Raw genomic sequence first — 26,378 nt, 5'->3', positions numbered from 1 at the left:
ATGAATTCGAAAGCAAAAGGGCACTATATTTGGATGCTAGGATGTCAAGGTAGCAGCTCCAGAATCAATTCCATCAGAACGGATTTGCAAATTGTAATCTGCATTCCGCTGTAATCTGCTGAAGGAAGTCTTATTTGGCTATTATGGAGATGTATGTCGCGAAGTCCATTTTTAGTAATTATTAAGTTTTTAATTTTTAATACATTTTTCCATACATTATTATTATAGTTCGTTATTTTCTTTTTCGAATATGTCTATGTCTGCGTGCGCTACTTGTCTTCTGTTTTAGTTTAGGTTTTTTTTTAATGTTCATTTAAAAAAAACAACATAAATTCTTTTTCTATTTTTATTTCCTAGACACACTCATTATCTGAAAAATGAAATCACTCATGCTTTCTATAAAAGTCCTTATATATATAAAGACTTACTTAAAGGGACGAAGCAAGAATGCTTTCATATTCCTCGTTATCTGTAAAGGACAGTGTAAGGATAAGGTGTTATTGAGCTATATAAAGCTCTGATCATGGCAGGAGGGTAACAGCAATAGCCGTGCCTCAGTTAGAACTTCTTTGGCTACAGCATTGCCATCCATTACCCTCCTTGGGTACCCATTTTAGTCGCCTCCTACGACATGCATGAGTTTTGGTGCGATTCTTATCCCGGCAACCACACGGCGATTCATCCTTTCTCGATAATTTTTTTATTGTTATTGCATCACTTACAATTTTCCTAAAAGGTAGTTTATTAGATTCGAAATAAATGTTTTAGTTAAATAGAACATTTAAAAAATAATTTTTTATATTTATTATATATTATAATTTAATTTTCTTTTTAAATTTGAATTTTAGAATAAGTTTGAAATACATAATAAAAAAGGACTCAAGTAGTAATTGTCTTAAAACATTTAAAAAATCCTACTAACAATAGACTATTTACACATACACACGTGAGTCTGTTTTCAAGGCGACTAATACTATTTTGTCTTAAATATTCACAAGAGATAACGTGCTGAATTTCAGAGTTTGATTAAACTTTACGATTAAATTAAACTTACGTGATTAAAGTAAGCCAGAATTTAATTTAATTTAAGTTAATTGTCTTAATTGAATTTCATTTAATTTAAGGTAGATTAAAGTTATTCATAATATCACGTTAATTTTCAAAATTCAGCTATGAATGCACGCGCAACTTGAGATATGCAACTTTTTTTTTTTGTGAAGTTCAGGCGTTGCTAAACTTCACTAAAAGATATATATATAACTCTCGGCCCACTCATTCACTTTACTAATATATTGTTAGTTTAAATTATACATATTTGGTCAACAGGACAGTCTCCTCAGACTTAGCACATCACTTTGTAACTTCCAACCATGCAATTGATTAGGGAAAATAGCTCTGCCGTATTTGGATGATGATTACGGTTACAGAATTTTCAAGGAAGCGACCGTGGTATTAAGAACGGGTAACAACCTCAACAGAAATCAGGGTGCCATACTGAAAGATATATGGAAAAACTTAATCAACTCACTCAGTTTAACGGAACTACAATACGCGAAAAATCATGTTACGCGTGTGCATACAACACGTATTCATGATACTGACTGCAGCTTCTTAACACATGCACGCATATGTTCAAACTTGACTGCCTAACAGTTAGCAACGTTTCTGTATTCTCTCATTTTTTTATTTTTATTTTTATTTTTTGTATGTACCGTTCGAGCCTTGATAAAGCTAGACGGTCGCTAGCGAAACTAGTAGACGGGATTATACTAATATATGTATTAATTAAAGAACCTATGGTCTCATAACCACAAAAAGTCTCGTTTTTTAATATACTGTTAGGTTCATAACTTTTCGTGTGTGGGAATCACATTAAAAAAAATGTAAATTTATTTTAATGTGATTTAAGTTTCTGGAAAGTGAGAAGAAAAAAAAACAATTATCAGTATTCCTACACCTGTAGAAAGCATTCAATATAGTAGAATTACTGCTTAGTCCTTATAAGGACGCAAGAATGCTTTTCGTATTCCCCGTTATCTGCAGAGGACAGTGTAAGGATAAGGTGTTATTGAGCTATTAAAGCTCTGATCATGGCAAGAGGGTAACAGCAATAGCCGAACCTCAGTTAGAACTTCATTGGCTACAGCATTGCCATCCAGTACCCTCCAAGGGTATTAATCACCGCATCTTACGGTCGATTCTGCTCAGAATTGCTTAAAGGGGCGAAGCAAGATTGCTTTTCATATAGTCCTTATAAGGACTGGCTTAAAGGGGCGAAGCAAAATTGCATTCCATATTCCCCGTTGTCTGTAGAGGATAGTGTAAGGATAAGGTGTTATTGAGCTATAAAGCTATGATCATGGCAAGAGGGTAACAGCAATAGCCGAGCCTCAGTTAGAACTTCATTGGCTACAGCACTGCCATCCATTACCCTCCCTGGGTACCAATTTTAGTCGCCTCGTACGACATGCATTAGCTACATTGTTGGTGCTATTCTTATCCCGGCAACCACACAGGGATAGAATTATTGCTAACATGAGAATTATGAAACGAAGTTAAATTATTTAATTTTTTTGAATGGGTTGAAATATTTGTATGTATTTTAAAAACATTAAAAAGAAACCATGCAGATTTTAAAAAAAAAAAAAAACAGATATAACTTTTATATTTATGTAATATTTTATTTTAAAATATTTATTTCATTGAATAAATGTTCAAGTTGAAGCATTAGTAATATTTAAGATACATAACATCATGAATAGGCTATATAGGAATATCTATCTTAGGGAACAAATACGAGCAAAATCAACATCTGTGCACATTAATTGCCATATTGTTTCGAAATAAATTCATGATTATTTATTTATACATATTTATATTTATTATTTATTAACTGAATAAATTATTCATTCAGTTTTTTTTTTTTTTTCATTTCCTAGTGGAAGTAGGTGGCACTGTTCTATCACCTCTTTGGAAATCGACAAACAGCCAGCCTCCACGTGTTCTCATGTTCGAAATGATTGCATTTCTGCGTATTCCTACAGGAAATGCAATGTTTCTAATTCTAATAAGTATTTATTTGAATGTATTGCGTGTATTCTGTGGTCGATTTTGATGAGTTGCGGAATTAAAAACTCAGTTTTTCGGGGGCGAGAAAGGACGAACTCTCCTGCTCTAAATAATCGACGAATTCTGAAATTGGCTAAAATAAACGGATAGAAAAAATCTTTGACTACACAGTGGCTAGATCAAAATTCTAATGGTCTTCCTTTTGTGCACTTAGCAACATGGAATTTACCAGAGGATCTCCGAAAAAAAATCATATATCTGAAATTTGAATATATTACATCATAGTCATTATCATAATTTCTTTCTTTCTTGAATTCCTCATAAAAATTCAACTTGTTTGTCAGAATCGATCATCTCTCAGTAAAATAATGCTTTACATTCTTCACTAAGTAACTTCTATCAAAATATTATATTTTCGTAACCATTTCACAAAAAAAAATAAATAAATAAAATATAATAATAATAATAATAATAGAGTTATCCTGGTAACTTTTTTGGGGCTTTCTTAAAATGTGATAGGACAAAAGAAAAACCCACAATAACGTTTAGTTGATGTTTAAATTGTTTAAATCATACTTCGCATGATATTACAGCAATTGATTATGAAAAACGTTTCACTGAGGGAATTAAGTGAAGTAAAAAAAAACAATAACAATGATACTAATAAACATAATCCTGTCAATTTACATTCAACATCATGTAATATAATAGAGCTTTCTTCCAAGTTCTCTGCAAATTTCTTCTAAAACTTACCTTTGTTTGAAACGTCTGGAAAGGTTCCTGGCTTCTTAGATGGCTTTTCTATAATAATTGAATTTTTATTACATGGACGGATGACATTGAACTTACTTAAGGTGAGGGGAATCTATGGATTCTAAATATTTGTGTGGAAAGCATGTATTTTTTTAGCAATAGTGTCATCAAAGTGACACTATTGCTTCTGTTGTATGTTTTGTGACATTTAAAAAGAAGCGATGTATAACTGAACTTTCGTCCAATTGATCAGGTCATTATCAGAGGAAAACAACTGAAGTCTTTGCTGTCACTGTTGTTATATATTAACTGAATTATATTTCAAATTGTCGTGAACACTGTTTAGAGATATCGTTTTTGTTCTCTGAAAACTGTCCATTAATATTCATCTTATTTTACCAAATATAAAAACGATCCTGATTGTAAATTGAATAATAGCAATATTCTGTTTCCATGTTCTGCATATTGGATGACAAATCTTGTGCATGCATGTAAGAACAAAACGTTTACCTTGCAATGACCTGAAATGCAGACTCTGTTTTCTGATGAATAAGAACACGGAATTCCATCCTCTACAACAGGAGACACAGTTAAGAAAAAATTATGACCCATTGGGCGACAAGTAAGCTGACAATCTTCTTTACCTGTATGGCAAAAAAATAAGTGAGTACTCAAAATTACTGGATATAAAAACTGAGTATTAAAAATTGAGGAAAAATTAATGCAATAAACCAGTTTGACATTTACATTATGTTACTGTTTTTAAACTAAGTTCCACATATTTTGATTTGTGACTCGAAGGAGAATTTTGTCATTTTAAAAACGCAGGGTCTCAGAGAACTTGGTTACCACAGCAACGATATCGAATATATTATAATATGACACTTTAATCATTGCACCTTGGATAAATGCCAGTAGCTCAATATCGTATCGCTACAGCATTCTTATACTGACTGATTTCTATTGTATTCAATCAGTTTGGACAATACCCTCCTGCTTGAAGCGTGAATTTTATTTTTAGTACAGGATAATAACAATATTAAAATGATACTCTTCACTAGTAAAACACTACTAGTAAAGAGTAAACATTTGGGAATGTGTGAGAGAGTGAATAGCGAAACACAGTAGAGTGTATTGTTATTATTTTTTTTATCACTAAGTTACATCATTGTTTCACTGATCACAATGAAATTTTAATTATCAGAGAATCTACGATGAGAAACTCTACTTTTCGAAATACCCAGTGACAGCTCATGGCTTGAAATCGTGGGGTGTTGCAACTTTCGAAATATACATGCACACTGTAAGTACAGTGTATACGTGTTTGGATAAAATATCAAAATTATTGTAAAAATTAAAAAAAAAAATTAAACATGAAAAAATATTGTTTATTATCGATAAAATTATACAGTTTGGTATAATTCAAAATTATTTAAAAATAAAATATAAAACACTAGAGGATTAGCTTTGTTAAAAAAGTTGTATAATTTTAATTAGTCGCTGCAACTAGCAAATAAGGTTATAAGGCCAGTATACTGCATATGTATTGCGTGTGTTGTTTGGTCTGTTTGACTTTTTTAGAATAAAAAAAAAACATATTTCGCGGATAGGAAACCGTCATCTTCATCACCTTCTCCTTATGTGTTAAGCTCAAAGCTCAATGCTTATCACAGCCAACTAATCCAGCTTCATAGAAACCTAATAACTGCGGATAACCCAATCTACAGAGTCTGTTATGTCTGTCAATTGCGTTAGCGCTCTGGCCGCTTTGTTTGTTCTGCGGGATTAAAAAAAAAAAACTCTTGTTTCCAAGAAGAAATAACCACAACACTTCTATACAAGACAGGCTATTCTTACCTTCATCTGAAACGTCGTCATAAAAGTTCTTGGCGTTCTAGATAGGATTCAAACTCAAATCTTTTAATCTAAAGAGCGCCATCTAATATCAACTGAACTACGAATGATGTAGTTAAAATGTCGTGTCATCCTCGTAACTACGCTTTGGAGGCAGGATTTTTATTTTTTATTTTATTTTTATTTTAATAAAAAATAAAAAATAAAATTTATTTTAAGGATGCTGAATGCTGCTGTCAGCAGGGCGGCTCGTGCATAGGCACTGCGGAACTGCAGTACCCCCAATTTTTCTCGATATATAAATATATTTATTACTTTATTTATATTTGCTTATAACATTTAATTTTATCATCAACAATCCTATACACTTCTCTTATTTTGAATAAAAAAATAATAAAAATTCTATCTTGTAGCACTTAGGAGGGCGAACGAAGGACGTTAGCGGCACTGTGTTTTCCACAGTGTCATATTGCTACGCGCGCAAGCAAACTGCACGTCATAGTTAGATACGAGCTATTAGCGTAATGCGGCACTGTCCGTCGCGCAGTTCCACTGTTGTTTATATGCAGTTTGAGCCAGTAGTAGAGTGTTCGTAGTGCTTATCGTGCTTACTCCGTCTCTTTAAATATTTGGACATTACAGTTAAATCCTTTACTTTTAATGTCCAAAAATTGTAAATCCATTTCTTTAATTACAATTAAAGCAATGGATTTTATTTTAAAATAATTTTGAATTATACTAAACTGTATAATTTTATCAATAATAAACAATAATTTTTCATGAAACAAAACAAGAAGAATATATTTTATTTTTATTTAATTTTGAATTATACCAAACTGTATAATTTGATCGATAATAAACAATATTATTTCATGTTTAATTTTTATTTTAATTTTTACCATAATTTTGATATTTTATCCAAACACGTATACATAGTACTTACAGCGTGCATGTATATTTCGAAAGTTGCAGCCCCCCCACGATTTCAAGCCACGAGGCGCCACTGGCTGTCAGTAAGCGTCATTAGTATGGATCACAATAGAAAACGCAACAGATCTTTCGGAGTTCGATAAACGGCTTATTGTGGGTGTCCGTCTGGCTGGAGCCACGATTTTAAAAACAGCAAAGCTGACTGGTTCCTCAATCGATTTCGACCAAATGTGGAATATAGTTACCTATACTACCTTGATAATCTGAGAAAAATGAAGGGAAAATCGCCTCTCTTTCATGGCACGTGTACAAATTGCATCGTTCGAATTAATTTCAACCACATTTGAAACATAATTGGTTTGATAATGTGAAGAAGGTCCCCTGATAATTTCTGCCCATTTGGATCAAATTGTAGCAGGAAGGGGGGGGGGGAATATTGACACTGTAACATCACATTGTTTATTCGATGATTTATTGAAATTATTATTATTATTTATTTATGATTTTTAATTATTTTAATTATTATTATTTTAATTATCATTGTCTATTATTATTTTTAATTATTATTATTATTATTTAATTTATTATTAGTTTTTTTAAAAAATTACACAGGCCTGCAAAATTCGAGTCATGAAAAGTTGTCTGGAAACTATTAACTGTTTCTGATTTATTTTTGACCGCCGATTTCAAATATCTCTTCCATTTTTCTCTATCACGTAAAGATTTTTCACAAAATGGATCTACAACATTACAGTAAAATAGTTTTAAAACGCATTATATTAAGTAAAATAACAGTATTTAAAGTTTTCCGTAAACATTTTTGGAATAAAAGCGTTGGAAAAAAAATAATTAAAGCAATTAAAGATTAATCATTAGACCATACTGTATATTTCGTTGTGGTGTCTTTTTCTTTTCCCTTCAAAGCTTGTTTTGGAACATTTTCTGTGAAATTCTTTTCCCGGGTCGTCTCTGTGCAACATCCAGCTCATTCCACCTGCCCTGATACTTTCTTTCCATCTCCTTGATGTCTTGGTGGAATCATTTTCCTTGTTCTTCGCTGACAATTCCCAGATTCTCAGGAAAGTAATCTAAATGAGAGTTGAGAAAGTGCACTTTTAAGCTCATGGAGCATCCCAAATCCTTGAATTTCTGTAGCATGTCTTCCACAATCATTTTATAGTTGGTATCCTTGTGATTTCCTAAACATTTGGTCACCACCTCTTTCAAAGCTTTCCACGCTTCTTTTTCAACAGTTGGCATTTCTTTTTCCAAACAGTTTATCCTTCATAAGTTTCCTGGTGTCCGGACCGATAAAAATACTTTCTCTCAATTTTGCTGTAGATAATCTCAGAAATTTTACACAGATGTATTTAAAACACTCTCCTTCTTTAGAAAAAGTCTTGACAAATTATTTCATCAATCCCATCTTTATATGAAGCGGGGGTAAAAGGATTTTTTCCCCAGAGCAACCAAAGTTTCGTGTAACACATTTTTACTTCCAGGTTCTAATGTGACTCTTTCTGGCCATTCCTTCTTGATCCAATGTTTGCTCTCGATCTCGGCTGTCTCACTAGCACAAAAAGTATGGGCGTTTGGTGTATCCTCTTTGTTGTCCCAAAATCATAGATATGACTTTAAGATGACAGAAAACTGTCCATCCATGATCATTGTACTTAAGTTTGCTGAGAATGAAGGCTGAATTTTCGTATCGTTCTTTCAAATGCACGGAATGTGCTACTGGTACTGAAGCATACTTATTGTAATTATGGAGAAGCACGGCTTTGAGGCTTCTTTTTGAGGAATTGATAAACAACCTCAAATCGATAACTTCATCGATTTCTCCAGTCGACCACCTAAGTTCTTCTACACAAATGGAGCATACTATATGCGGCGCCCATGGCTTATATAAGTCACTAAGGTTCATCCCAAAATACGAGTACACTTTTTTAACGAAATCCGTAATATTTCTTCGTTGTTTTTTTACCATTAACTCCCCGCATATGTAGAAGAAAATGTTAGGTGAATTTTTGCAGCTTATTGAAGCCATTGCAAACACCACTTAAAACACAGTTCAACGAATTTTAACGAATGAGATCAACACTATTACACGGCACTACTTAAAAACATTAAAAAAACAAAACAGCAAACACATTCAATTAAATCTTCACACTAACTTAGAAAATATTCCACCTTTCAGAAATATGATAACCTTAGTAGTCAACGACTAAAGTTCAACTAAAGAATCACATAAGAAAATGTAAATGTCTGTGACAACGGGAAAGTCATCCGTTATCTCTCGGCGAATCAGATTCAAAGTAGCCACCTGGACGTTTATCTGCATTCTTCCCTCCCTCTCCTATCTTAAGAATGAGAAGTTTCGTGGAAGTTTCTTTATTTACATAAAAAAGTACTTCAAAAAGCACTTATACAATTAATTAGCTGTAAATAAAGGATAAAGAAAATAAACACCAATGCGCTGAATTTAAATCCAAATACTACTAAGAAAAACGATAAAATTAGAAATTGGGTAAAATTTGGTGGGTGATAAAAGTTTTTACTATTTTTTCTGAACTGAGAACCTAAAAATCTATAACAATCAATTGTTACTTCTCAGACAACTTTTCCATCTCAGGCCTCTGAATGCAACCAGCCTTCCGCTTCCTCAGTACTTGTCTCTCACTTTTTGAAATTACTCAAATTGCTTACCAAGTAAACATTATAAACTCGTTACTGAAAAATTGCAACGCAGTAATGAAATGAAATATTTTATTTATATATAAAACAGAAAGGTGTCTTAATATTGTTTCCAAATTTTTATTTATTATGCAAAAGGTTGTTTTTCAATTTTTGTTGGTTTTTATCGAAAACAGTTTTGTTAATAAATATATGATCATTTATTAAAATAATATATAATAAAATTTTTATGATCATTAAGATCAAGAGATAGTTTTCGGTTTTGAGACACACAGTTTGTGAACTCAAAAAGCATCCAATTGACTATTAGTTATCAATTATCTTTGGTTGTTGTGTTAAACTTTTATACACCATTACCCTGATGATGATGATGATGATGTAAGTCTTACGACGAACGAAACGTCGGGATTTTTTATTCTTTTATTTTTATTGTTTAATAAACATGTGGTCTCAGTACCGAAAACTATCTCCAGAACTGCTTATCCAGAGAAACCTTCACTTACAAATCATTATAATCATCAAAAATAGGTTAAATTAACGTTTATTAATAAATACACTATTCCTATTTATTGGAAACGTCATTTGCATAATTTTAGCAATTAGTTCATTTTTTTTTCTTTAAAGAATATTGGTCGGAATTTTTCCCCTAGTGTTTTAGTACTTGCACTGTATATTTTGCACCGTACCAGAAACATGAGATAAATGATCAGACAGACATTTTTTTTACAATGCACTGATTAAGCACTAAAACCACAAAAATATGAATATAAAGTTGACCTGGATTTTTATTTTTTTACTTTATGTTAAGTTTATTTTTCCTCTGATTCTGAGGATGTGATGCATTTCAGCTGATGTGTAGCATTGTGAGAACTTTCTAACGATGAGAACATGTTATTACCCCATTGCCTTGTATTTGTCCTTATAGTCCTTATAAGGACTGGCTTAAAGGGGCGAAGCAAGAATGCTTTTCATCTTATATATATATATATATAACTATATGAAAAGTACTACAATTTTTTTTTGAAATAAAATAGATTGTCTATTGCATATGTCGTACGCTGTTCATAAGGTTAATATTGATCTAAATGAATGCATTGATTTGATTATAAAATTTATTTATTGGGAATGATAACTGTAATTTAATTTAAATGTATTCATGATGTGAAAAAATTACTTGTGTTGATATGAAAAACTTTTTCTGCGATGAAAGTGCAATGGAAAACATGTTTTCTCGCATACTTCCAGTGTCCGAGATTTACTCTTTTATAACATGTAATGGCGGCTCATTTTTCTTGCTTCATGACTCAGACGAAAACCGGAAGTGTGATGCGTAGTAAAGCATGCGTAGAGTGAGAAGAACACTATAGCATTGCTGTGAGAGAAATGAAAACTCGATAGCGGATATTTTTATAAAGTTTAGTCTTTCATATGGAAAAGAAAAACTTTTAAAAGTTATCAATTGCTATGATTATGACGACAGCACAACTGTTGGGTTGGGGGGGGGATACGGCAGGTTACGTTTTTATTATTACGAAAAAACGAACCGTCTTTCATAGATATGCAAGGTGTTTCCCCTATGGGTGATTTTTTTTCTAATTTCTATACTTGAAATAATTCGAAAAAAAAGCTTGCATTACATACTTATGTGAGTATAGAAGCTCGCCCTTCGGGGGGGGGGGGGGGGGGACATCTGCTGCAAAGGCCAACATCGAGGACCGTCTCGATGTTGACCTTCGCAGTCCGGGTTTTATTCATTGGAATAAATTTTCATTTTATTCTAGTCAGTCAAATAAAAGTTTGATCTTAAGTAAAATGGAGGTTAATTTGAACTAAACTAATAAAATCTGAGTTTCAAAGGTCATAAAAACAATGATGTTGCAAATATATGCACGCTTTAATATCTCCACACCCTACGTAATCTGATATATGGTTGGTGGCCTACACCATCTCCTTAGGAACCGTTCTTGGCCCAAGAGGTATCTTTCCTGCTCCAGAAATCGAGGGAGATAAGCGGAGAAGCGGTTCCTAATTCGGTGGTAGATGCTGTCTTCCTCAGTGAGGAGGTGTTTGTTACGTATTTTCCATATGTGATATTTTAGAACATTGCTTTCAAGAATTATTGGAAGATGCAGGACATGAAAAAAATAGAACCCTAAGAGCAAGACACACAAGCAAAATAGAAGATCAGAGTGAAGAAATTCATGCAAATGAACTGTTAGCAGCAATAAATAAAATAAAATTGGACAAATCAGCAGGCCATGACCAAATAACACCAGAAATGGTAAGAATTTAGGAACGAAAGCCATAAAGTTTATTTTAAGCCATTCAATGTTGTATGGAAAAAGAAAATTATTCCCAAAGACTGGGAAGTAGCTATAATAATCCCTATATTTAAGAAAGGAGACAACCGCAAATGTGAAAACCATTGAGGAATTTCGCTTTTAAGCGTTCCAGGAAAATTATATGCCCGTATCTTAGAAGCGAGGCTTAGGAATCAAATCAAACTGAAAGAAAGCAAGATGGCTTTCGAAAAACTAGAAGCACGCAGGATCTTATCTTCAGTCTTGGACAAATATCAGAGAAAACATTGGAATATGGAAAAGAACTACATTCATGTTTTATAGATTTTGAAAAGGCCTTTGACCGAGTTCCTAGACACTTAATACGGCAAACATGAAAGAAAAACAAGATACAAGATAACTTAATATCAGCCATACAAAGCCTCTACAAAAGTAATAGAAATTATGTGAGAATCTGTAATAATAGATCAAAAGAATTTGAAACAAATGTAGGAGTGAGGCAAGGCTGTATCCTCAGCCCTCTTCTCTTCATCGTAGTAATGGATGAAATTTTAAAGGCATGCCAAACAAGAACAAAAAAGTTCCACCTAGAATACAGGAAACTGAAAAAAACCAGCATTTCACACATGGCTTTTGCAGATGATGTAGTGATTCTAGCAAATACAGCTGAAGATCTGCAGTACAATATCGACATTTGGTATGAAGAAACAAAGAAAAGGAATATGACCATAAATATAAATAAAACTAAAACAATGATCATATGTAGAAACCAACAAAAACACATAATAAAAATAGAGAATCATCAACTGGAACAAGTCCACTCCTTTAAATACTTGGGATCATATATGCAAGAAGATGGTAGACTAGACACAGAAATTAACAACAGGATAAGGGGGGGGGAGAACAAAGCTATTCTATGCAATGAAAGGCCCACTCCTAGATAAGAAAGAAGTGACCCAGAATATCAAAATGGCAGTGCACCGTTCGGTGTTTCTACCAACATTAACATACAGTTGTGAGTCTTGGTGTTTAACAAAAGGAAACACAAATAAACTATAAACAATTGAAATGAAATATCTCAGGAAAGTGGCACAAAAAACAAGACTAGACCGAATAAGAAATCAAACCATAAGAGTCAGCCTTCAAGTTACAGCTCTGAATCAATTCATAACACAAGCCCAAATGAGATGGTTTGGACATCTTAATCGAATAGAAGAAGGAGGAATAGCAAAAACTGTATACGAAAGCCAGAAAATGGGAAAAAGAAACATAGGCAGACTCAGGAAAGGTTGGCAAAAGGAAATTAAAGAAAAATTAGAAAAGAAGGGAATTAACTGGAAAGAAGCAAAACAACAAACCTTGGACAGGACGACAAAATCTCGACGCTTAAAAGCATAAGAGATGATAGACGAAGAAGAAGAGAAAGTGGGCAACGGAATCCTAAGCACTTCAGCTAACCTCCGCTGCTCTACAGTTTCAATTGCATGTTATACTTGGCAGAAGGTGTCACAAGGTTGCGAACGATATGGTGATTTCACTAGTTTCGCCGTAAGCGATTCTCCAAGACAATCCACAGTAAACATGCCGGTCCCACGAGATACTCAGTGAATAGAATCACTGGATTTTATATATACATATACATACAATTCTAGAGATGCAAATTTAGAAAGAAGCTAACTAGTAAATAAGCATTCCCACAAGGTATTTATATATATAAGTAAACTAGTAAACATTTATGGGTGTTTTTGAAATAATTAAAATTTTTGTTTTCATTTAAGAGAAAATATAAAAATTTATTTATAATTGTATATTACCATATAGTTGACATAATATAGTAGACATAAATCTTAAAATAATGAAATTTTGTTGTCTCTTTATATCATATGCATAAGAAATAAAGTCTTCAATGTCATACCTCCTTCTAATATATTTATTGAAGATCTTTTCAAGCTACAGGAATGATATCGACCAAGTGGCGAACTTCATTTATTTGTATACAGTACTTTAAATAAATTATTTATTGTCGTTAGTAATGAAAAAGTTTACACTGTTGCAAATCTTTCTGCTATTGCACTGTTTTAAATTTTGTTACTAAAAAATAGTTCCACACCTAGACAAAAAAGGGACTATTACTGGTATCATTTCAAATCGTTTTTCTACGGAAATGGTCGATCCGAGCCAAAACGAATATTACAAATACTTTAAACCCTCCTGTTTTTAAAGAAATTATTTTAATTTAGTAGAAAGTGAATTTCTACTGTTTAAATGGTATGAACATAAACATATCAATACATCATTATCAGTTTGTTTAAATGGTATGAACATAAACATATCAATACATCATTATCAGTTTGTTTATGATTGCCGAAACTAAAAATATACCTGCAATGTAAGGTTCCCATTGGTAGATTTTTCCTCTAAACACTTTCGTATTAAGAGATGAACATTGTTCTTTCCGAAAATCCTGTTTATATGGACAAGCCTGAAAGAGAAGAGATGTTTGTTGCAGGTTTCTACATTCATTTTGGTGTACAATATGATATTAAAAAAAAAAAAAATCTGCTAAAATAAAAATCATTTTCTCAAGGATAAAATGATAATTTAATGATTGCAATATATGTATTAAGGTAAAATTATATTATATCATTAATAAAGGTAGTTGCTTGAAAATTTTCTTTTTACCTATTAAACCAGGCTTAACAGTTTATATTCCATTGAATTACTAATTTAATTCAGCAATCTGCCTGAAGTTAGATTGTTTTTAATATATCTTCTATTTATTTTAAAATATTATAAGAAACGTTTTAACAGTTTTCTCTAAGAAGTGGCCCTCTGTAACCAGAACAAAACAGAATGAAACAATTTTTTTTAAAAAAAAGCGAGAATAGTGATTCCTTCCCCCGCTAGTGGCGCTGTTTTTCTGTCAATTAAAGTATAACGTACTAACTTGCATTGTTCATCAAACAGAAATTAGTCACGTGTGTTTTTCAAGACAGCTAATTTCAGGCTTTTTTTGTGTGTGTTTTCTTTAATAATTGTTGGAAATGGTTTATTATTTGGACATCCCATTCTCAACAAGTACGAAACCAGTTTTTATGCTTTCTGATTACTTTTTTATTTACTAATTGTGGAGGGTAAGGAAACTACAGAAGCTAATGAAATAGTTGAGTTGCTTAGTGATCATTTTGCAAAAGTGTACCATCTTGGTTTGATATTGCAGTTCCGAATGTATCATTGACTGATGAGAGTTTGGTGATAGAAGAATTTGAGGTGCTTACTATATTACAGAACATTAATGCTAACACTGTAATTTGATTAGATGGCATATCGGCCCATGTTTTAAGGGAAGGCGCAAGAGAATTAGAACCTCCTCTAACTTGGCTGTTTAATTTAAGCCTCAGTTCTGGTAAAGTTCCAATTGAGTGCAAAGAAGGGAAAATTATTCCACTGCATAGGGGGAAGGGATCCAGGACTGAGGTAGCAAATTATAGACCAATGAGTATATTGGTAGTTAAGGTTTTGGAGAAATTGATAAAAATTTGAATTCAGGACTGGGTGGACAGCAATATGATACTTTATAAGGAACAACATGGTTTTGTGAAGAGTAGATCTTGCCTTAGTTGTTCACTTTCTGTAATGAAGTAACGATGGAGTTGGATAAAGGAAATCCTTAACCAGTGATCCTGCTGGACTTTGCAAAATCATTTGACAAGATTCCGCATGGGACGCTGTCATAAATTGGGGCAAATGGGTATGGATCTGAGGCTAGTGATTTGGATTAGAGGATGGCTAATGGATAGATATCAAAGAGTGGTTTGTGGTGAAGCAGAGTCCAGTAGAAGGTAGGTGACTAGTGGTGTAACTCAGGGCTCAGTGTTTGGTCCTCTATTATTTAATTTGTACATCAATGATATTGGGAATACTTTGAAAGGGAATATCCACTTGTTTGCTGATGATGCAAAACTGGGAAGAGCGATAGTTAATTCAGATGATGAGGATATCTTGCAAGATGAATTAATAGACTGACGGTTTGGGCTAAACTAAATGGCTGCCAGTTTAACGTGGCCAAGTGTAAGGTGATTCACTTCGGAAGGATGAGATCACATGCTGTTTACTATATTAATGGAACTGAACTGCAAGAAGTTAATGAGGCTAGGGACAGAGAACTTAAGTTTCGAGGGCATATTGCAAAGGTTGCCAAAACTTCACATCAAATTACATGGTTATTGAAGAACACACTGAAAGCAGGGATATGGAAGTGATTGTCCCACTTTATAAGGCATTAATAAGACCTTATTTGGACTACTCTGCACTGATCTGGTCACCTGGATTTCTTGGTGATGAGGAAATGGTGGAGAGGATTCATAGGTGGGTTACGAAAATTGTTGCAGGCCTGTGGGATGTCTCCTACGAGGATAGATTGAAGGTCTGTGGGCTTCAAAAACTAGTTGATAGACGCAGGAGATGAGATATGATAGAGGCATAGAAATTATTAAAAATTATTAAAAGGGTTTTATAGGATTGATACTGATAACTTTTTAAGACCAGTGCAGGAAGGGAGAGCACAAGGGGTCCTCCCTGGAGATTGTGTAAGAGTGTGGTTAACAAGGATGTTGGACTAGAGCTTGGAGAGTTGTAAATGGTTGGAATGCGTTTCCAGGGGTGATTTGTGAATGCTTCATCTGTAAATGAGTTTTTAAGGGGAAGTATGACAGGTATTATGTGAATAATGGCTAGTATGTCAATGTTGGATCTCCAGTGATGAGTCTTTTGACTCTATGGAGGCACCTCAATAATACTAATAATTATTATTATTATTATTAATGAAAATAAACCCTTGCATGGCCAATTTCTTCGAGATACTGAGGACAAAATTGACGTAAACAAGACATGGCAATGGCTATACAACATGGATACATTATAAAGAAACAGAAGGATTTATTCTAGAAGCTCAAGAACAGGCATTACAAACTAATGCAATCAAAGCAAAAATTTTTAACATCAATAATAACAGCAAATGCAGATTATGCGGTCAGAAAGATGAGACTGTAGAACATCTAATCAGTGCCTGCAGCAAATTAGCTCAAACTGATTATAAATACCGCCATGATCAAGTTGCCAAAATAGTTCATTGGCATGTATGCAAAAATATGGCTTTCCTACTTCTGATAACTGGTGGCAGCATAAAATAGAAACAGTATTGGAAAACGAAACAGCACTTCTCTGGGACTTTAGAATAGAAACTGATCGGCATTTAGAAACCAATAGACCTGACATCACAATTATCGAACATCGAGAGGTTTAAATTATCGATATAGCAATACCCAGTGCTAACAACATTAATAACAAAGAACTGGTAAAGTAACTAAATATCGAGATCTGGCAACTGAAGTTGGCCGACTGTGGCTTAAACACACCAAAGTCATCCCAATAGTTATCGGTGCACTTGCTGCAACTTCAAAGAAGCTATCCAACTATTTAAAGCAATTAAAAATCAATGAAGTGACCCCATATGACCTACAAAAAAAAAAAAAAAGCATTATTTGGAACAGTCTATATTTTACGACGCTACTTGACGGACTATTCTTAGATTCTTGGGTAGAATCTGAATTGTTTTGTATCAAATTTTTATTTATATGATATCTTGTTTTGACTGTGTATCAATTATGTGAATAAAATAATAATAATAGTATATCACAGGTCAACGCACTATGTTGACCATTATACTAATAATCACATCATATACGTCAGTTTGAATGGCATGATAGTATTACAAGCTCCGTAGTGAAAAGCAGCAAATGAATATTATGGAACAATAAGTTAAACCAGCAATAAAATTAATTCATTCAGTGAATTGGTTTACGATAACAATAACAATCTATTCTGTCTGTCTGTCTGTCTGCTTTAAAAGTTATTTTATTAATTTTATTAATAAAATTTATTTTAATTATCAGGCTTTAACTTTCTTCACTGTTCAAAATAAATTAGAAGCTGAATAAAAGTCAACAATATTTGCTTGCATAATAGTTAAATAAAATTCAATAAACCTTATTTTAATAAGGTTTATTGAATTTTCAGCAAGTGGGTGACAATTTTCACCCATAAGCACTTAATATATGGCACATGGGAATGTCTTTCATGTTTCACTCTTGGCGATATACCAAGACAAAGGAAAAATGAAACAAAAACAGAACTCCCAGCGTTGGTAAGATGGGGTGTCACAGACCCCAAAGATTTTAAAGTGACTATAACTTCACCACCACATTACCAGTGCCGGGTTAAAGAGACGATTGATGTAATTATAATAAGAATATGGATAAAATTGTAAATCACGTTGTCTTATATGAACCAAAATTGAAATTGTCTGGAAACTTTCAGATAAAATATTATTAATGTCCTGTATCAGATGAAATATGCACACATAAACAACGTATCTATAAATTGTTCGGCTTCTTTCATTTGCACTACTAAAGATATCCTAATAACAAACTTATTTAAATTAAATTAAAATTCTCCTTATGTTTTACTGTTAACTATTATTATTAATGTACAAAATGTTAAATAAAAAGGTATCAAAAAGGTAACACGTGAAAAATTGATAAAAAAATTGATATACTTATTTTATAAGTATAATATGTATATTTAATCCTGAGTTACAGTTGTAATGGGATTATTTCCCGTGTGGTTGCTGGGATAAGAATAGCCCCAATGCAAATCCAAGCACGTCTTAAGAAGCGACAAATTGGACGCTGAGATTCGAGAGTTTGAGTCTCCTGGGAAGGTGTTTTCCGGCAAGGCCCGATTAGGGGGATTTGTGGGTAAATAAATGCTTTTCCTCCGAATTTGAGCGGTTTTGCTCGGTGGTGGGTGGAAGGCCATCATTGAGTGGAGCCAACGCTGAGATAGACGGTCTTTCGGCCACTATTGAGTGGTCTAGGGAGTGTCTTAATTTTTTGAGATTGGCTTTACTTACGTATCACCAATGTAGCTAATTCATGTCGTACGAGGCGACTAAAATTGGTACCCAGGGAGGGTAATGGATGGCAATGCTGTAGCCAATGAAGTTCTAACTGAGGCTCGGCTATTGCTGTTACCCTTTTGCCATGATCAGAGCTTTATAGCTCAATAACACCTTATCCTTACACTGTCCTCTACAGACAACGGGGAATATAAAAAGCATTCTTGCTTCGCCCCTTTAAGCCAGTCCTTATAAGGTAATGGGATCCATTTTTATTTTTTTTTTTTTGCGGTGATCAATACCTTTGGAGGGTGTAGCCAATGAAGTTCTAACTAATAATTTTTCTAGCTCAATAACACCTTATCCCTACACTGTCCTCTACAGACAACGGGGAATATAAAAAGCATTCTTGCTTCGCCCCTTTAAGCCAGTCATAAGGACTATATGTTGTAATGGGGGTGAGTTCGAAATCGACCGTGAGATGCGGTGATTAATACCCTTGGATGCTAATGGATGGCAATACTGTAGCCAATGAAGTTCTAACTGAGGCTCGGCTATTGCTGTTAACCTCCTGCCATGATCAGAGCTTTAATGGCTCAATAACACCTTATCCCTACACGACCTCTACAGATAACAGGGAAGATGAATATATATATATATATATATATATATATTTCCTGAGTTATAGTTGTAATGGGGGAGGAGAATCGACCGTGAGATGCGGTGATTAATACCCTTGGAGGCTAATGGATGGTAATGCTGTAACCAGTGAAGTTCTAACCGAGGCCCGGTTATTCTGGTACCCTCCTGCCATGATCAGAGTTTTAATAGCTCAATAACACCTTATCCCTACACTGTTCTCTACAGATAACGGGGAAGATGAAAAGCATTTTTGCTCCGCCCCTTTAAGCCAGTCCTTATAAGGACTGCAAGTTGTAATGAAAGAAGGAGAATGAACCGTGAGATGCGGTGATTAATACCCTTGGAGGCTAATGGATGGCAATGCTGTAGTCAATGAAGTTCTAACTGAGGCTCGGCTATTGCTGTTACCCTGCTACCATGATCAGAGCTTTAATGGCTCAATAACACCTTATCCCTACACTGTCCTCTACAGATAACGGGGAAGATGAAAAGCATTCTTGCTTCACCCATTTAAGCCAGTCCTTATAAGGACTATACATTGTAATGGGACGGGATGTAATTACGTCACATCATTCGGGAGCAGTAGTAGAGTAGGCACTAGTGACAAGATCAAGATCAATATAAGATAAGGAATCGTGACGTCATCGGTTGCTGACGTCGTTGTTGGCGTGGCTTCATGGGCATGGAATGTTTTGAATTTCCCTGGGGGCATATGTGTCAATGGCTTCAGTTGTTGTGTTTTAGTTCGCGTATGGGATTATGGGTGATGGTAGAGATAAGTGATAGTGTTGTGATTGGTGGTGCACTAGTGACAAGATCAAGATCAAGATAAGATAAGGAATCGTATCGTGTATGTGTGTTGTTATCAGATGTAGATAAGTGACATCATTTGTTAGTTGTAAATGGTATTTTGGTTTGGCTATGAAATTGTGGGCGATGTTTTTGAGATAAGATATCTTGGAATTTTCCCAGGGTGACATACATCCGTCATTGTCGTCATGTTTGGTTGTCTATAGATGGCTCTACTAATTTTCCAATACATTTCGGATATTTCTTTCCTGTTAAAGGGTGGGAATACTAAGAGTAGAGTAGACTCGAGTAGGCGGCAGTCTTTCGAGCTTTTCTGAATAATTTAATTATATACTGGTGTCACTGAAACACCCATACTTTTTTTTTCTTCTATAGATGACTGTACTAATTTTCCAATACATTTTTGGGGTATTTCTTTCCTGTTAAAGCTGGGAATTTTTATAAATTTATTATACTTGTGTCCCTGAAACACACACACACACACACACACACACATTAGACATGAAAAGTCGCTAATGTATCCATGTTGATACTCTAATATATACCCTATGATTATTCTTATGAAAAAAAAACCTATTCAGTATTAGAATTACGCTTACCGAAACATACGAGCATAGATTATTGAAATTACAATTAGCAATTGTTATGTTTAAGTTAAAAAAAAAAATTAACTTACATTTCTTTCCAGAATGAGAACATCTTGGTACTATGCTTTTCTGAATAATTTAATTAAATGGTGCTGTCTCTACGGTATTTTTAAATAAATAAATTAAAATAAATGGACAGTTAAATGGATTATAAAACCTTTTGTATGTATTCTAGAAATTCTAATGATAATTTAAAATTACTTACAGCTTTCCAGAATGGCTCTTTTAAATACAAATATTCCAAAAAAATAAATAAATAAAATAATTCCAAAATAGTTGAATTTTATATCCCCACCACAACACAAACACAAAACCACAAAGAATGAAATTTCTGTAAATACTGTAACCTAAAATAGATGAGTAGTTCTTCCTTTAGATTATAGACCGTAGATGCTACGTTATCATCATGTGCAATATCCCCCAGTGAGCAGTTTTCTTCAAAGGTTCTTTTATGAAGATGACATGAGTCACATCCGTATTGTTCAAAAGGTAGCATTTTCTCAACTTTGGATATTTCTCAAATACTTACATATGACTAAGTGTTTAGCGTTGACATGTTTGCGATGACACATATCCTAAAATTATTCATTCTTCGTTACCGTCGGTATTTATTGCTGTAGTAAATTAATGCTTACATTTAATTTTTTAAAACCAATATTGACTATTAATTTTACCTGCAATTCCTTGTGCTCTTAACCTATTTCTGTAACTGAATTTATTTTCTTTCTTTCTTTCTTTAGCATTAGTAATTTTAAGTAACGGATATTTGCGAGAAACAAGGTTTTTGAACTCGCCCTTGCGTTTTTTTTTAGAAATTTCTTTTACCAGCACAACAAATAAATAGTTACTTCTTATTATTTCAAATGAATATTAGCTCTGTAATATATACTTTGTTAATTTCTATGTTACCTTTTATTTGACTGTAATATTATTAACAAATGGGTCTGTAAAATAAAATTGCCAAATTCTTACAGTATTGTAACTTTTCAGGTGAAATCTTCTACACTAAAATTCTGGCTATTAATTTAATACCCAATTATTCCTATTGCTTCTAAGAGTTGACAGTTTCTTGAAATATTTGAGGGATTGCATGAACAAATAAGACTTTTAATTCAGTGAGTCAAAAAAAATGTTATCGTCTTTCTTAAATTTGTATAACACATCAACAACACTCTGTTCATTTAAATTTACACATTTTATTTGAATGAAATATTATATACAAATTGTATTTACTGAATCTAACAATACAGAAAATAAATAAATAAACTAAAAATACATCAAAGGTTCTTCCCATGCTTGTGGAATTGCCATCATATGGTTTTTGACAATGTGACTCTCATCTGAAAGTTAATTTTTCATTTGATGTTCGTTGGGAATTTATTACTGTAGTAAAATTAAGGGGTGTATATTTATTTCTTTGAATCCAATATGTATACTTCTGAGAATTATTAAAAGCACAGAATCTTTCGTTATGTTTCCAAAAGCATTTAAAAGTACACGTTATGTTTCCAAAAGCATTTAAAAGTACACGTTGTTTTCACATTTTGGGCATCCAATTTCATTTAAACCAAGAACAGGCCTCCCTATTAACTTAATAAAAATAAAAAAATAAATAAACGCGTTTTTTTATTTTTTTCCAAAAAAAGTTATCATAACGCGTTTTTTAAAGTTTTTTCCAAAAAAGTTATCAGTATCAGTTGGAGGTGAGATCACTAAAAGATATCAGCAAAAGATGAGCTCACTCATCTGCACTAGGCTGATGAGCTCACTCATCAGCCTAGTGGAGATGAGACATGTGTTCCCCAGAAATTTTCAAACACATAACGTCATTGTTGTCATGTTTTGTTTGGCAATGGAACTGTGGGTGATGTTTTTGAGATAAGATATCTTGGAATTTTCCCAGGGTGACACACATCCGTCATTGTCGTCATGTTTTATCCAACAGCATGTAGAAACATGTCCGTGAATCATCTGCGCAAAAGTTTCATTTTGGAAGGAACGGTCAGAGTTAAGGGTCAGGTAAATAGTACTATAAGGAAAAATAAACGAGTCAAGTGTCTTTGCAGTTACGACAATTCGTTCATCCTGTCAAGTTATCATATTGTGTTGTGGTGATTGGTATCCAGGAATGTAAAGTAAAATAATGGGTGAGCCACAAAAGTCATTGAAATTTTCTTTCTTCAGGAAAATAGCACGAGAAAAAACTCTTCACCTAGCTCTAAAAGGATGGAAACCGATTATTATTTTAGAAGACACGTACATTGTGATGTATTTATCCAGGACCACTTGGGAAAAATTACACAGGAAGTGGTCTGATATCCTCAGCTAGTTGCAAAGAAGAGTTGACTACGAAATGGACCTCGGTGAGTGTTATATTCTGAAATGCCAAGATGGGGAACTAATACTTGATGATACAGGAGGTGATGGAAGTAAATTTTTTTCTATTAGTTGTGAAGAAGCTGAGAGATTTTCACCAAAAATGTATGACATTGATAATCATTTACTATTTTTGGAAACTGAATTACCAGCTATTCGTATCATGGGGAAAATTATCGCTAATCATTTAAATTCATCAATGGTAAAATTAGACTTTCAAGATTTTATCCAATTCGATAAAGATTCTTTATTTTGGGACATTTACAAACATTTTACAAAAATTGTTTGTGTATATTTGCTAACAAAAGAATACACAAAATGTTTACGGAGGCCTGGTGTCATTTCCAGACTGACACAATATCAAATGTATGGAAGTGTGGTTACCATGGTATCTGATTTAAAAATTCTTTTGCATGACCAACTATTTTGATGTGTAATGTAACCAAGAAACAGTGAGTAACAAAAATTTTATTCATTGAAGTCTTTGGAAAATATTAAGAGTCTAAACTAAATATTGTGAAATATTTTTAGGTAATTACATGTTTTGAATTTTTCTCAGTGAATATACTTGTAAATAGTATTTCAGCAAAATAAAATTTGCATTTGTAAACTTAATTGAACAAAGATGTGTTTTTGTTGTTGTGTTTTTCCACAGTGAATTTTTAGTCAGTTATTCTGATTAGATCTTGATATTTAAATCCACAACTTTATATCTTAGTGCAATTCTGTTTAATTATTTTTAAAAAAATCACAACTGTGAAATTAATGCCAGGATGGGGGAAAAAGTATTGAAAACTAATATCCATGTATTGATTATTTTAGAAATTGTCTAATGCTGTCTATTGACATATTTTAGAAAAATAATGGGTGAGCCACAAATTCTTCGAAAGTTTCTTTGTGAAAAGTTCTAATTGTTTAGAATTTTGTAAACGAAAGTTACCATAAAGTATACGATCAGAGCTAATAATCAGTGAAATAATAATAAATAACTATTTATTTGTGGTGCCATATGAAGTAATCGAAGAAGAAGAAGAATGAAGGAAAACGATAATGAAAAATCGACAGTGGGTGAAAAATATGAATTTTCAGTAATCATTGGGATAATTGAATGCCAATTTCTTTTGAATAAGAGTTCAAATTTATTTCCTAAAGAAATTTGTATTTCTGGTGGAATTAGTGTAAGATATGCATTGACAAAATAACCTTATAGTTGGAAAGAATTACCTGAAAGAGTTAAAAAACAGAATTCTCGGTTAATAAAATATAACCATCAGCTGAAGTGGGAAATTGGTTCACTGTCTTTGGACAAACTAAGAAATTGGATGATAGAATCAACATGCAAATATCATGTATTACTTGCCAAAGGAAGAGAAAATCAAAAACATTAACGAAGTTAATAGGGAGGCCTGTTCTTGATTTAAATGAAATTGGATTCAAAGAAATAAATATATAACCCTTAACTTTCAGATGAGAGTCACATTGTCAAAAACCATATGATGGCAATTGCACAAGCATGGGAAGAACCTTTGATGTATTTTTCAGTTTATTTATTTGTTTTCTGTATTGTTAGATTCAGTAAATACAATTTGTATATAATATTTCATTCAAATAAAATGTGTAAATTTAAATGAACAAATTGGGTGTCGTTGATGTGTTATACAAATTTAAGAAAGACTCACTGAATTAAAAGAAATTAAACTCACTGAATTTTTGACTCACTGAATTAAAAGTCTTATTTGTTCATGCAAGCCCTCAAATATTTCAAGAAACTGTCAACTCTTAGAAGCAATAGGAATAATCGGGTATTAAATTAATAGCCAGAATTTTAGTGAAGAAGATTTCACCTGAAAAGTTACAATACTGTAAGAATTTGGCTATTTTATTTTACAGACCCATTTGTTAATAATATTACAGTCAAATAAAAGGTAACATAGAAATTAACAAAGTATATATTACAGAGCTAATATTCACTTGAAATAATAATAAGAAATAACTATTTATCTGTTGTGCTGGTAAAAGAAATTTCTAAAAAAAAACGCAAGGGCGAGTTCAAAAACCTTGTTTCTCGCAAATATCCGTTACTTACAATTACTAATGCTAAAGAAAGAAAGAAAGAAAATAAATTCAGTTACAGAAATAGGTTAAGAGCACAAGGAATCGAAGGTAAAATTAATAGACAATATTGGTTTTAAAAAATTAAATGTAAGCATTAATTTACTACAGCAATAAATACCGACGGTAACGAAGAATGAATAATTTTAGGATATGTGTCATCGCAAACATGTCAAGGCTAAACACTTAGTCATATGTACGTATTTGAGAAATATCCAAAGTTGAGAAAATGCTACCTTTTGAACAATACGGATGTGACTCATGTCATCTTCATGAAAGAACCTTTGAAGAAAACCGCTCACTGGGGGATATTGCACATGACGATAACGTAGCATCTATTGTCTATAATCTAAAGGAAGAACTACTCATCTATTTCAGGTTACAGTATTTACAGAAATTTCGTTCTTTGTGGTTTTGTGTTTGTGTTGTGGTGGGGATATAAAATTCAACTATTTTGGAATTATTATTTATATATTTTTTTTTGAATATTTGTATTTAAAAGAGCCATTCTGGAAAGCTGTAAGTAATTTTAAATTATCATTAGAATTTCTAGAATACATACAAAAGGTTTTATAATCCATTTAACTGTCCGTTTATTTTAATTTATTTATTTAAAAATACCGTAGAGACAGCACCATTTAATTAAATTATTCAGAAAAGCATAGTACCAAGATGTTCTCATTCTGGAAAGAAATGTAAGTTAATTTTTTTTAACTTAAACATAACAATTGCTAATTGTAATTTCAATAATCTATGCTCGTATGTTTCGGTAAGCGTAATTCTAATACTGAATAGGTTTTTTTTTCAGAAGAATAATCATAGGGTATATACTAGAGTATCAACATGGATACATTAGCGACTTTTCATGTCTAATGTGTATGTGTGTGTGTGTTTAAGGGACACCAGTATAATAAAATTATTCATAAAAGATAATCACACCCGCCATCACGACATACTCTAAGAATTCTCAGCTTTAACAGGAAAGAAATACCCCAAAAAATGTATTGGAAAATTAGTACAGTTATCTATAGAAGAAAAAAAAAAGTATGGGTGTTTGAGTGACACCAGTATATAATTAAATTATTCAGAAATATAAAAACCAGTATATAATTAAATTATGCCGCCTACTCGAGTCTACTCTACTTTTAGTATTCCCACCCTTTAACAGGAAAGAAATATCCCAAATGTATTGGAAAATTAGTACAGCCATCTATAGACAACCAAACATGACGA

At 32.8% G+C, this 26,378-nt stretch overlaps 1 protein-coding gene across 1 annotated transcript in view; it reads right to left on the bottom strand.

Annotated features, from left to right (window-relative positions):
• LOC150107696 (thrombospondin type-1 domain-containing protein 4-like) overlaps window positions 1-26,378 on the bottom strand; it is a 465,880-nt gene that overhangs the window by 286,927 nt on the left and 152,575 nt on the right. Inside the window, exons 5-6 of the mRNA XM_090392010.1 lie at window positions 13,983-14,082; window positions 4,333-4,466 (exon numbers count right to left, since the gene is read on the bottom strand). Coding sequence (XP_090248136.1) covers window positions 4,333-4,466; window positions 13,983-14,082 — 234 coding nt within the window. The remainder of the gene's footprint in view (window positions 1-4,332; window positions 4,467-13,982; window positions 14,083-26,378) is intronic.

This window comes from Typopeltis vanoorti, chromosome 4 (assembly GCF_054136105.1).
Source record: "Typopeltis vanoorti isolate ZY-2024b chromosome 4, IOZ_Tvanoo_1.0, whole genome shotgun sequence".
Taxonomy (NCBI): Eukaryota; Metazoa; Arthropoda; class Arachnida; order Uropygi; family Thelyphonidae; genus Typopeltis; species Typopeltis vanoorti.
The sequence above is the reverse complement of the archived record's forward strand: the minus strand, read 5'-3'. Positions and strand labels throughout refer to the sequence as shown.